Source organism: Arabidopsis lyrata, assembly GCF_000004255.2.
Source record: "Arabidopsis lyrata subsp. lyrata unplaced genomic scaffold ARALYscaffold_4, whole genome shotgun sequence".
NCBI classification, from domain to species: Eukaryota; Viridiplantae; Streptophyta; class Magnoliopsida; order Brassicales; family Brassicaceae; genus Arabidopsis; species Arabidopsis lyrata.
In genome coordinates this window covers 10,805,650-10,819,379 of record NW_003302552.1, presented here as the reverse complement: position 1 = coordinate 10,819,379, position 13,730 = coordinate 10,805,650, and the positions used below count along the sequence as shown (strand labels likewise).

Sequence of the window (13,730 nt, the reverse complement as noted above, 5' to 3'; positions counted from 1 at the left end):
CAAAAATTAGTATACGTGGAAAGGGTTTGCCGCAATTCCAAGAGCCTTGAAGGAGCTGCAAGTGAGGTCTTTTGTTTGTTTGTTTGTTTGTTTGTATCTCTAGGACGGAGTATAGCGTTGGAATTCATCGGAGCTCAAACTTTCTTATTTTGCTTAATGACTTTAATTTGGTCTAATCATTGTGTGAAATTTTAAGTTCTGTTTCTTGAGTCTGTGGAAGTTGTTTAAGCTAATGTAGTTATCCAATATTGGATAAGACTAAGTTATCATTAATGATCATGAATAAGACTAAGTTTTTTAAGGTAAATAAAGTTATGTAATAACAAGTTTTCTCTGTTCCTGATTCTGTTTAACTGCGAATGTGATTGATTTTGTCTACTCAGGTTTTATAAAATTTTAACCATAAATACTCATTACCACATATGCACGGTATGTAATCATAGTAATGTCATAACCCACTAAATTATGACGAAACCATTTGGACCTGAAATGGTATGAGATTTACGGTTTACTACTAGCTAGAACTTCTAATTATACGTTAGCGTAGATGTAAAATAAGGGCAAAACACTGAGTAAATTAAAGCAATTAAAAAAAAAAAATGAAAGCAATTAAACTAGTATGTGAATTGAAAACTAAACTAAACAAAGTGCTAAAATGAGCAAACTGTGAACAATCAAGATGTTAGAAATCATGCAATTTACATATTTTCGAGGTAATGAAACTCTAATAATTAGGCTAATTCATGATTAGTGTGGTAAAAGCCTCTAACTTAACCAATTCAAAATCAGTGTTTGGTATATCATCACAAAGATTAAGAAACAATGCACACAAATTCAAGTTACAAAGTATCCTAAATATCACTTGCTAGATGGCTAGGTCAGAAATCGTTTTCTTTCAATTTTCTTTGGGTTTGAATGTAAACATAACTCAAGCACCTTTCTTGATCTTAGAGCATGCACATAGCTGGTACTCATAGAGTATTTTTTAGTATTAATTTTAATGTTTGTTTATTTTTTGAGATTTTTTATGATACTGGTAGTAAATTTGTTTCTAGTGGTGAGACCAGTATTGGTATCATTAATAAAAAAAAATTATTTGCAAAATCGAAAATAAATATATAAAAACATAAGATTACAAAAGGTAATATTACAATCCATAAAAACGTAGAATATACTTAACAAAAAAATACGTAAAATTCAATAAAAACATTAAAAACATGATGATAAATGTGGATGTAGGATTCACACTCGATTGTCTTTAAGTATTTCAGTGGAGAAAAACTCTTGTAAAATCAGCAAAAATGAATATAAGAATTCGAAAGGGAAAATAACCAAGAAAAGAAGTAAAGAAATTTGACAAGAACGAAGTACAAAATGCCTTGCGAAAGTAATAAAGAAAGAAAGTATATTGTATTGCTTAGAAGTAATCAGTCAAAAGATTCCTCCTCCAAACACATGCGTTTGAAGTTGTTTTTATAGAGAAAACATGATCAATTCGGTCATTTACTGCTCATAATCGCATTGATCTGCATTAATCATGTACGTTACAATTTGACCGAAACGGCTTGAATTTGAACTATTTTGGGCTTCGCGTGGATCTTCCGAACTCTTTCTTGCTGACTCCGAACTCCCGCGTCTTGACGCTACCGCGAGCCTCGAACAATATTCTCCTCGCTTCGACCTTTCTCTATGCGAACTGTCTGTCGAATAAGAGCGAACTCCATACTGGCAAGGATCGAGCTCTTCTACTGGACCGAACCGAACTCCCGACTGGTTAAGCTCGATTCTTATAATAAAATATCTTTTCCAAGAGGATTATTATGTAATAATGACGTGGACAGATCCAAGTGGATCCTACCGAAGATGTGTGGGATCCGACCCCAACATTTAGCCCCCCAAGTCTTGCGAGCTGAGTGCTCGGCTTGGAAGACTTAAGTAAACAGTAATTAACGAATCGAGATCTTTAATACTCTGGAATTATTCCATGTTTTACGCTATTACGCCGATCTCAGATAATCAAGTGATTTGATATCCCTGACAACCGTCATCATTAATTTCTTAATTTTATATTAATACTGCGGGAAAAATTATCCCACTTCCCAATATTCTCGAGGCGGTCTTCCATCGTACTTTAGGGTTCTAAGAGGTAATATTACTTTTCCTTCTTATCTTCTTTACCTAGAAAACTTTTATTCCCATTACAGAAGTCGTTGTTTTCTTTCGGTAAAAATCCCTTCTGTAAAATGTCGAACCTCCCTTCTGAATTCCGCGAATATGAGGCTGATGATCTCGAAGCTCTCATGGGTGAGGGAACCGAACCTCAAACCCAAACAGGAGGCGAGTTTGATCTTCACCCCCAGAGTCAATCGTCCATCGATTCTCTCAATGATCTCCGTCGCTTATGCCACATTCCCCCCGAAGTGGAGATGGTGGTACCGGAGCCTTACGAGTCTCCAGAATCGGGGCGAGAGGGGTATTGTTGCGCCTATGAAATTTATTTCAAAGGGTGCGGATTGTTCCTTCCCCTTCCCGAGATTCTTCTTACCTACCTCAACCATCTGGGAATTGCCTTCTCTCAGATGTCGCCCAACATGCTCCAGTATCTTATGTGTACCTTCACAGTTGCGGCGGAGGCGGGCTACTCGCTGGGACTTAGCGAGCTTTTGGAATTATTCCAGGCTCGTGAATCCCGATCTTCTGGGTATTATGCCCTTTATCCGATCGCAGATCGGAACCTTATTGACGGCCTGCCTTTAAAAGACAACGCCTGGAAGAAGTTTTGGTTTTTCTTCCGTATAAATAGTTTTTCCGTTCAGGGTTCTTCCGAACTCCTCCGAACTCACTGGTCATCGAATTTGGGTAGAAACTAGGACTTAAATAAATAAGTTTTTCAGGTTACTTTAAACTGTGTTAGCGCTTTTCTCGTTTTTCCGCAGGTTCCCAAATTAGGCCAGTTTCCTCTGTTGACTTCTTCAATTTTTGCAAGGCTGTCATCGAGAGGCCAGTTAGTTGGAATTCTTTTTCTTTGGAGAGAATTTACGGTGCCGGACATTCCGTCAGAATGGGCCTTACTCATCCGTCGATCCTCCTCCTGCTGAAATTTATCTCTCGAGTTTAAACGCCCGAGATAGGAGAAGGATCAGAGAAGCGGACAAGAAGGTCAAAGATCAGATCTCTCAGATTGGGAAAAACAAGAAAAACGCATCCTCCGCCGGGGACGAAAAAGTCTACCGGAAAACTCTCCTAGTTGATGACGGGTCCCTCGAAGGTTCAAAATCAATGGCGGTCACCATAAACAATGCCCCTTCCTCATCCCCAGCAGCAGACATCATGGTTGCTGTCACTGCTGAAGAAGGAGGTCCCTTAGATGGCTCCTCTTTTACGAAGAAGAAGAAGGCTGAGGATCCTGAACCCCCGCTTCAGGGAAGGTCCAAGAGCACGAGGAAAGCCGAAGCTATTTCTTCAAGTCTTCCAGTTCCTGAATCTGCTGACATTCAGGGTAGGAATCCTGATTTAGGAGTTGTCCTGAGAGAGCCACTGAGTTCAGGGATGCTACCCCCCAGGCGTCCTCGAGGTAATACCTCTAGAGCTCGATCATCTCCGAGCTCAGGACTAGTTGCCAGAGCTTCATCTCCATCAGGTAATCCTCAATTAATCTCTTGATACTGGAGATTTAGCTGATTTTTTAAGGAATTCTATACTCATACGAATATTTTTCACTTAGATAAAGAGAAGATTGGAAACATCTAAAGATGTTTCCATACTCGCTCTGTTTCCATACTCGCTCTGGGAAGAAACTTCCGTCTTTCGGGCACTGGAGGGATGACATCAAGAAGATGTATATAAGTCATTGATTCCACTCCTCTCAGGTTTGATTATTTGAATCTGTAAACCTTTGATTTTGAATCTCCTTTTTCTTATCGCATCTCTTTTTATCAGGCAACCCTGGATGTGAACAGCATCATCAACCATTACGAGGAGGAGTTTACCAAAGTTTCCAAGAGAGCTACTATTGCCGAAGGAGAGATTGAGAAACTCCAAATTTCCAACCAGCTTGCGAAGGAGACGGCTGGTCTTGACTCAGCTCGTCAGAAAGAAATCGAGCAACTCGAAAAATCTGGCGAGGAGACAAGGAAGATTTTGGCCGAGACAGAGCAAAAGCTGAAAACTGCCCTTGCTGATCATAACTTCGCGAAGGGCGAGATTGAGCTTCTGAAATCAGAGCTTAGCAAGGTCAAGACAGCTGCTGAGGAGCTTGAACGCAAAAATGAATCTCTTTCCTAACTGAAAGATCAGGATGTTCGCAAGATATCTCATGATGCTCGGAAAGAGGTTAAAGGAGTTGGGCAAAAGTTCCTTCTTGCCGTGCAGAAATTTATTTCTGCAGATAAAGCTTGGAACAATCATAACTCCGAACGTGATGAGCTGAAGAGCAATCTCGATCTAATCAAGGAGATAGGGGAAGGATCAATTAATTTGGCCGAAGAAAAAGAGACAGTTGGCACTGAGCTCGCTGAGACTGAAGCTAAGCTAGCTACCGTTCCTCAGCCATATCTAGATTTACAGCAATTTGCCTCTGAGTTCGCTGATTCCCCTCCATTGACCGAACCTAATACCGGTTTGTCTTTGGATGAAATGATGTTAACTGGTTCCCCTAGTGCTCATTTTAATGATTTCAGAACCAATGTTGACAAAATTTCTTCGGAACGAACTCAGGAGTTCTCTAGTCAGGATCCTGCTAGCTCGCTTATCCCTGAGGTTGTTCTCACAGCTCAAGATGCTCCCGTCGGAGGTGCTCCTGTCTTAAGCCAAGTAGGAGATGGAGGCGGTTCGCCTATGAATGAATGATGGTGATTGTACTCACCTTTTTATGGGGAATGTCCCTTTTATTTTAAGACATAAAACTTGCTTTGTCGGCCATGGGGCCGTTTGTTACTTTTTGAGTTTTTTGCCCAAGGGGGCTTTTAGTACTGTTTTGAATAATTTGCCCAAGGGGGTTTTTAATCAAAATTTCTTTAGAAAGAAATATTTATTTTTGGTAGAAACCATCGATTTTACCTGGAGGGTTTGCAAAGTCCTCCTAACCGACATGCTTTAGAATTATAGGAGAGATAGGTTGATCAGACCCACTTACCTTTTTTAAAGAAAAAACATTATAATTTTTTCTCGGTCTCTCGGTTGCGAGGTTAGAGCTCGGCTTACAAGAACACTTCGTGATACTTCGAAATGTGTTCGATTAGAAAAATCTTAGTGAGAACTGTTTGTTTTTCTCGAAGAGGACAAAAAAGGTTTGATACCATTTATTAACTGTCCTTGAATTTCACGTTCGAAATTCAGTTCGCCTACTAGGTGTTAAGTGATACTTGAATAACCTATGTTTTGTAGGTATTGTTTGTACATGTACACGAAAATCGAAAGGTCATAACTGTCAGATCAATAGATTGACGTTTAACTTCCTTTTTCAATAAATACTCAAGTGAGTAACCTTACATATTTTTTCTATATAAGGAGAGTAAGATTTTGGGAATTTCCCAATAAACCTTTTCTTTTTAGTTGTTTTTGATGGCTTCTCCCCAAGACGAACCTTCTGATCCTAATCCACCACGATTCACTTCAAGCGAATCTCTTTTCCCAACGGGGGATGGATTCATTCCACAAGGGGTGGCAATTCCTTTGTTTTCTTTCTTCCATGTCTAAGGAAGAACAGATCGAGTGCCATGAATTCATGGAGCAGGTTTGAACCCAGTACCATGGTTTCAAGGTTTTACTTGATAGATTCGTAATGTATCTGTTCTTTGCAGATCACGGAAATGTACGTTTCCCTCTGCTCCGAAAGGCAACGCCTCGGAATGAAACATCGTAACCTCGAGGATCGGATTGCTAGAACGGAAAGGAAGATCAGACGTTTGGAGTCGGATGTTCACAACTAGGAGAGGAGGGGATTTGATTCTATCGCCCGCATTCCCGGCTGTCTTCGAGAACACATCAGGTTCCTGAAGCATTGGGATATCTACCAAAGGAGCCTCGAATCCGACGAACGCGAAAACGGTTCGTCATCAGACGAAGTTCCTTCTGCGAACCCTCCTCCTTCTTAATTAACTTTTTTTAATTTTGTAACATACTATTGGACTGGTGGCCCATCAATATTAATTATATTTCCCTTTTTGCCTTAAATTTGCCGATTTACTCAAATCTTATTTAATGCGCTATATCTAGGGAATATAATTAGTGATTAACCCGATTACATTTTCCACGAAGATAATAATTTCAGATTTTGGGAAATCGTCAATTAATCCTCTTAAATGTGATTGAGTATATTTCGAATATAAAGTAAGTGTCGCTCATTATTGAATTTAATCAACAATAATTCTAAAAAAATGTTCGAGGAAGGTAGTTCTTCAGAGAATCCCTCCGATTCGTTTAAAAAGATAAGCGGTGGTCTTCCGGAAACGTCAGACATCGAGCTTGTAAAAACAGAAGCAAATGGCGAACCAGAAGAGTCTCGCCCATTAGGGTGGGGAACCAGCATTCAGGTTCCAAATGTGTTAATCGGGAGATTATCGGCTCAAGATCGTGTCAAGGCTAAAGAGTTTATTAACAAGGTATTGTTCAACCTAGTAACCTGACTCCTTTCGTTGTTTGTTAAACGAAGCGTTTTGTTTTCTCAGCTTATTACTCGGCATAAAGAGCTCGAAGATGAGAAAAGAGAGATTAGAAGAAAAAGAATGGAACTAGAGAAGCGTCGCCTCGATATTGCTCGCGAGCTTCATCGCCTCGAAGCCCATCCCTCTGATTGGATCGAGATAGGCCTACAAGAGTACGGAAACATGCCAGGTTGTACTCTGAGCATCGTTGACCTCGCAGGCCAAGGAGCAGAGCTATTCCGTAATCCAAGACCCTTCTAGATCTGGTTTTTCCTTTAGCTAAAAATATTTCTTCTTACATTGTTCGCAACGTATTTTTATATTTATGCTCGAATATCAAACTTATAAAAACAAGATCCCATGATTGGAATTATATTTTTATTTTTATGATTATAGCTGGACTCGTGTTTAGCGAGCTGCCTACATACCCAAAATAGGATCAAACCAAATCGTAGTTCAATATGTTTGCTTTAGCAATAGAACTTTTTCAAGTTGATGATGTTCCAAGGCCTTTGAACGGGATTTCCGTCAAGGTCTATTAAACGGTATACACCATTTCGGATTTTTCTGTGATTTGATAAGGGCCTTCCCAGTTAATACCGAGTTTTTCAGCTCCTTCTTCTTTTTTGTTATCGAACACTCGCCTTAAAACAAAGTCTCCTACATTTAAAGGTCTGTTTTTTCAACTTTGAATTATAGTATCGAGCGGTCAACTGTTGATAGTTCTGAAGTCGAATAAGGGATTGGTCTCGCCTTTCATCGATTGTATCGAGAACGTCTTCTAATGATTTAGAGTTTAGTTCTTCGTTAAGTGGAGCTTCGCTCCGGCGTAAACCGGCAACATTCAACTCGGCCAGGACTACTACTTCCATCCCATAAACTAATGAGAAGGGAGTTTCTCCCGTTGCTCGTCTCAAGGTTGTTCGATATGCCCATAACACAGGTTGCAGCTCATCATACCAACCACCTTTTCGAGCATTCAGACGTTTCTTAAGATTGCTGAGAATAGTTTTATTGGAAGCTTCCGCTTGCCCATTCCCTTGAGGATACCTCGGCGTTGAATAGCTAAGTTTTATCCCCCAAGAGGAACAAAAATCTTCAAATTCATTTGAAATGAACTGTGGACCATTGTCCGTTACTATTTTGTAAGGAACTCCATGGCGATAAATAATGTGTTTCCACAAGAATGTCTTTACCACATAATCTTGTATATTTACGTAAGCTTCAGCTTCGATCCATTTGGAAAAATAGTCCGTTAAAACTAATAAGTATTGGACGCCTCGCGTTGAGCGATGCATCGGGCCAACTATATCCATTGACCATCTCATGAAAGGGTATGGAGCGGATATAGATAATAGAAATTCAGATGGCTGGTGAATAAGAGGAGCGTGCATTTGACACTTTTTACACCTTTTGGCATAATCGATGCAATCAGAAATCATAGTTGGCCAGAAATATCCTAGTCGTTTGATTTTGAAAGCCATTGCTCGTCCCGAAGAATGACTATCGTAAAGCCCTTCGTGGACCTCGCTTGTCACTATTTCAACTTCGGGCCCGAAAATACATAATAGATAAGGATCACTGACGCCTCGCTTGTACAATGACTCTTTAATTATACAATACTTAGCGCTGATGATTCTTAATTTGCGAGCTTGTCATTTATTTGATGGTAGTTCTCCATTAAGAATGAAATTTTTGATGGGTACACTCCAGTCAGCCTCCCAATCATTAGCGGAGGTATTATCCTTGAGTATAAACTTCCTTGGTTCTGACTCGGAAGGAATATCAGGATCATTTACCAGAACTTCTTCATTATTTGTGATATCCGGAAGTGACTGTTCAGCTCGAGATGGTTCTTTAATGGGAACCTCTTGATCTTTTATTTTTCTTCTCGGCTTTCTTTTAGGAAGTTCTGTTTGTGGAGTAAGCTCGACATCTTGAGACTTTGCTCGATATCTAGTGACAACAAGCGAACTGTTCTTGCTATCGATATTTAATTCTGGAGTTTCGATATGCTCGACCTCCAAAACATTATCTTCATCCGAAATACTTCGTGAAGTAATACATTCAACTGGAATCACTCGCTTAAGTTCGGGATCTGAGGTAGAAACTTGGGCAGCGAAAGCGTCTGCCGAAGTGTTCTCGCCTCGAGGTATTCGAACTAATTCGAATTCTTTGAATCTTCCAGCTAACTTTTTGACGGCTGAAAGGTAGGCTTCCATTCGAGGTGCCTTAGCTTCGTAATCTCCAGCGAACTGGTTTACAACTAGCTGAGAATCACAGTAAGCTATTATTTTTTCTGCTATTGCAAGACCAAGCCGAAGTCCTGCTAAGGGAGCTTCGTATTCCGCCTCGTTGTTCGAGGCCGGGAACATTAATCGAAATGATTGTTCGATTATTTCTTTTGTCGGAGTTTCAAGCCAAATACCGATTCCGGATCCCTGTTTAGAAAAAGAGCCATCTACATGTAATTTCCATGTAGAATCTGTTTCGATAAAGGTTCCATAATCTAACGGCAGTTCGGTTAGAAAATCAGCCAGAACTTGTGCTTTTGCACTAGTTCGACTTTTATATTCTATATCGTACTCACTGAGTTCGATAGCCCATTTCGCAAATCTACCGGACTGACTTGGTCTGTGAAGAATTGAGCGAAGTGGATGAGAAGTTAAGACTTTTATCGGATGAGATTGGAAATATGGTGTGAGTTTCCTAGCGGATACGACCACTGCTAAAGCTAATTTTTCCATCATTGTATATCTCGTTTCCGGACTGGTAAGAGATTTACTTTTGTAAAAAATCAGCTTTTGATCACCTCGATCCTCTCGAACTAAGACCCCACTTACGGAATGATTAGAAACCGAGATGTAAAGATAAAATTTCTCATCTGACTCGGGTTTTGAGAGAACCGGTGGTGTTGTTAAATAAGTTTTGAGTTGATCAAAAGTTGCTTCGCATTGATCATCCCACCGAAATTTCTTATTTCCTTTTAAAATTTGATAAGAAGGGAGACATTTATCGGTGGATTTCGAGATGAAACGATTCAACGCAGCAATTCTGCCCGTCAATCGCTAGACCTATTTAATGTTTTTTGGTGAAGGCATTGTGAGGAAAGCGTTAATCTGATTGGGATTTGATTCTATTCCTCTTTCCGTGACTATATAACCTAGGAATTCTCCGGAAGGAACACCAAAAGAACATTTAGCTGGATTTAGTTTCATTCAAAATTTTGAAACATTTCTCAAGATGAGTGATGTGCTCGGATTTCTTAAGAGATTTCACGAGCATATCATCAATATAAACTTCCATCCTTTGGCCCAAATGTTGCGCGAACATTTTGTTAACTAAACGCTGGTATGTTGCCCCGGCATCTTTAGACCGAATGGCATAACTTTGTAACAGTAGATTCCTCTATCTGTTATGAAGGACGTTTTCTCTTCGTCTTCGGGATTCATCATGATCTGATTATATTCAGAAAATTCATCCATGAATGGCAAGAGTTCGTTTCCGGCTGTTGATTCTACAAGCCGATCAATATGAGGGAGAGGAAAGCTGTCTTTCGGACATGCTTTGTTAATGTCGGTGAAATCGACACATACTCTCCACTTTCCATTTTTCTTTTTGACTACCACGGGGTTCGCTAACCAATCCGGGTACTTTACTTCTCTAATAGAACCAAGTTTCAAAAGATTATCGACTTCGTCATTGACCGCTTGAGCTCGGTCAGGATCCAGTTTTCTTCTTTTTTGCTTTATTGGCTTAAAACTGGGATCGACGTTTAAATCATGGGTAATGATACTTTTGTCGATTCCGGGCATATCTTTTGCCGACCAGGCAAAAGTATGTTTATTTTCTTTTAGAAATGTTAACAATTGATTTTTGATTTCTGAATCTAAAGTAGTACCGATTTTTACTTTTCGATCTGGAAATTCGGAATCAATTTCAACTTTTGTGGTAACTTCATTCGAACTGAGACCACTTGGGTAACGGGAGGTGTTTTTTTGCTTCGCATTTATCATTAATTGTTATTTGAGCTTTAAACGATGTCCCATGAGGTAGCAAGAATGCGACGTTTCCTTATCTCCTCGAATGGTTCCGATTCCTCCGGGAGTCGGAAATTTCACACATTGGTGATAAGTTGAAGGAATGGCCATCATTTGGTATATCCATGGAGTTCCGAGAATTATGTTATAAGCGGCCGGTCGGTCGAAAACAATAAATTCTACAATTTTTGGAACACCTGCGGCGAGCACTGGTAGTTTTATGTTTCCTAAGGACATGGATGTGTCACTCGTGAAAGCTACTAATGGTGCCTGTGGACCAATAATGTCGGCTTTACTGATTCCCATTCTTTGCAAAGTGCTCAGAAATATGAGATCTACCGACTTCCAGTATCAATTAGATACCTTGTCACTTCGAAGTTCGCAACATCTAAGGTTATCACAAGAGCATCGTCATGAGGCCCTGTTACTCTTTGAGTGTCCGAATTGTCAAAAGAGATAGAAGGTATTTGTTCATTTGACTAAAAACCCATAGCAGTTTGAATTGCTGCTGATTTCTTATGCCTTTTGATTGATCTGATCGAATCTCGGCATAATTTGGATCCTCCCATTATAACATCGATCCTTTTCTTAGGAGTGTTCGGAGTTCCAGGCCCATTGGGCTTATGTTTCTTTTCAGGAGGATTAGAAGATTCGTATTCTTCTTTTTCTTTGTGATAAGACTCAACAAATTCCTCTATATTGAAATTAGCGAGCTCTTCAGCTGTCCACAGTTCGGTGAAGTGCTTTTTGAGTACGCTACAATCTTTGGTGGAGTGCCCGTTTACTCTGTGAATATCGCAATAGGCACTTTCATCTCTAACCCAAGTATTAGGAGGATTGTGTCTTCCTCTACTTGGGGAGGGTTTCCCTACAGCATTAGTAGCAGGATTAACTCCGAACCTTTTTTGATCTTTAAGTTCGAACTTTTGTGTTGGATTTGCGACGACTAATTTAGGTGGCCGATGCTTCTTAGCGAGACTAAGTTTTTCTTCCTCCGCCTCCATATAATTGTTAACTCGGAAGAGAGCAAGGCGATTGCATCGCTCAATGCTGGCTGCTCAACCATAGTTTCTTGGTTTGGGAAAGAAAGATTTTGTGATCAAAGAGTTTTGTGGTAGCTCCCCACAAACGGCGCCAACATGTGGATGTAGGATTCACACTCGATTGTCTTTAAGTATTTCAGTGGAGAAAAACTCTTGTAAAATCAGCAAAAATGAATATAAGAATTCGAAAGGGAAAATAACCAAGAAAGGAAGTAAAGAAATTTGACAAGAACGAAGTACAAAATGCCTTGCGAAAGTAATAAAGAAAGAAAGTATATTGTATTGCTTAGAAGTAATCAGTCAAAAGATTCCTCCTCCAAACACATGCGTTTGAAGTTGTTTTTATAGAGAAAACATGATCAATGCGGTCATTTACTGCTCATAATCGCATTGATCCGCATTAATCTTGTACGTTACAATTTGACCGAAACGGCTTGAATTTGAACTATCTTGGGCTTCGCGTGGATCTTCCGAACTCTTTCTTGCTGACTCCGAACTCCCGCGTCTTGATGCTACCGCGAGCCTCAAACAATATTCTCCTCGCTTCGGCCTTTCTCTATGCGAACTGTCTGTCGAATAAGAGCTAACTCCATATTGGCAAGGATCGAGCTCTTCTACTGGACCGAACCGAACTCCCGACTGGTTAAGCTCGATTCTTATAATAAAATATTTTTAATTCCAAGAGGATTATTATGTAATAATGACGTGGACAGATCCAAGTGGATCCTACCGAAGATGTGTGGGATCCGACCCCAACAATAAAGATAATTTAGTCGCCACGAGTCAATTACCTTAGGCCCCATTTTTGCCAAATATGCTCAATCAAATCTTCTTTCAATTGCGATGCATTTTTTCTTGACGAATTTGAGCTCGATTGGCCATCATATTGTTCACATATGTAGATATCTTTGTAGAAAAAGAGTAGTTCACATAAGAAGTCCCGCTCCCTTCGTCTTGTACAAAATCAGATAAATCGAACTGAGTCTCTTGGTCTCATTCATCTTCTACAATCATATTGTGCAATATGGTACATGCTCTCATTATCTTGCCTTTCGCTCTTTATCCCAAAATAGAGCTGGGTTTCGAACAATAGCAAACTGAACCTGCAAGACTCCAAAAGCACGCTCGACATCTTTTCTCACTGCTTCTTGACAACTAGCAAATAATGATGCTTTCGGTCCTTGTGATCGGAGAATTGATTGGATGAATGTTGCCCACTTCGGATATATACCATATGTGAGGTAATAAGCTATTTTGTATTAATGTCCATTGACTTCGTAACTGATTCGTGGAGCTCGACCTTCTAATATATCATCAAACACCGGTGAGCGGTCAAGAACATTTATATCATTGCATGTACCCAGAGCCCCAAAAAAAGCATGTCAAATCCATAGATCTTGTGATGCCATGGCCTCTAAAACGATAGTGGGTTTTCCATGTCCGCGTGAATACTGGCCTTTCTAAGCCGTAGAACAATTCTTCCACTCCCAATGCATACAATTAATGCTTCCTACCATCTCCGGAAATCCGCGTTCCTTTCTAGAATGGAGTAATCGTTGGAGATCCTCAAGTTTAGGCCTCCACAAATACTCATTTTGGAATAAATTTATTATGTCATCTACAAAATGCTCTAGGGCTTAGCTCACAATGGTTGTCCCCAGGCAGAGGTATTCGTCCATCACATCGTTTGCAAGACCATATTCCAGACGTCGAATTACGGCTCTACATTTCTGTAGGGAAGATAGACCTTGCTTTCCAGAAGCATCCCCCCTTTGTTGGAAATATGAAAATTGACAAAGACTTTGAACAATACGAACGAACAACGGATTGCTCATTCTAAATCGTCGTCAGAACATGGAATTATGGTAAACGGGATCATCCGAAAAGTAATCGTTCCATAATAGAACATTTCCTTCTCTTTCTATATTAGCAGCTTTTTTTCTCTTTTTTTTCCGCTACACGTCTACTGTAATTATCTAAACCATCTTTAAAACATTTTTCAA

The 13,730-nt window shown here is 39.9% G+C and overlaps 1 protein-coding gene across 1 annotated transcript; it reads left to right on the top strand.

Annotated features, from left to right (window-relative positions):
* Positions 1-2,243: 2,243 nt before the first annotated feature.
* On the top strand, positions 2,244-4,848 carry LOC110229256 (meiosis-specific protein ASY2-like). Its single transcript, XM_021029005.1, has 5 exons — positions 2,244-2,793; positions 2,937-3,004; positions 3,061-3,615; positions 3,940-4,233; positions 4,297-4,848. The coding sequence occupies exons 1-5, from the start codon at positions 2,244-2,246 to the stop codon at positions 4,846-4,848; spliced, it is 2,019 nt and encodes a 672-aa protein (XP_020884664.1).
* Positions 4,849-13,730: the final 8,882 nt, after the last annotated feature.

What these genes read in the sequence shown, in the direction of transcription:
- LOC110229256 (XM_021029005.1), top strand. Translation starts at nt 2,244, where the DNA reads ATGTCGAACCTCCCTTCTGAATTCCGCGAATATGAGGCTGATGATCTC. An exon ending in CATCTCCGAGCTCAGGACTA is followed by an intron (nt 3,616 to 3,939) that starts GTTGCCAGAGCT and finishes TCTTTTTATCAG; the next exon opens with GCAACCCTGGATGTGAACAG. An exon ending in TGAAATCAGAGCTTAGCAAG is followed by an intron (nt 4,234 to 4,296) that starts GTCAAGACAGCT and finishes CTGAAAGATCAG; the next exon opens with GATGTTCGCAAGATATCTCA.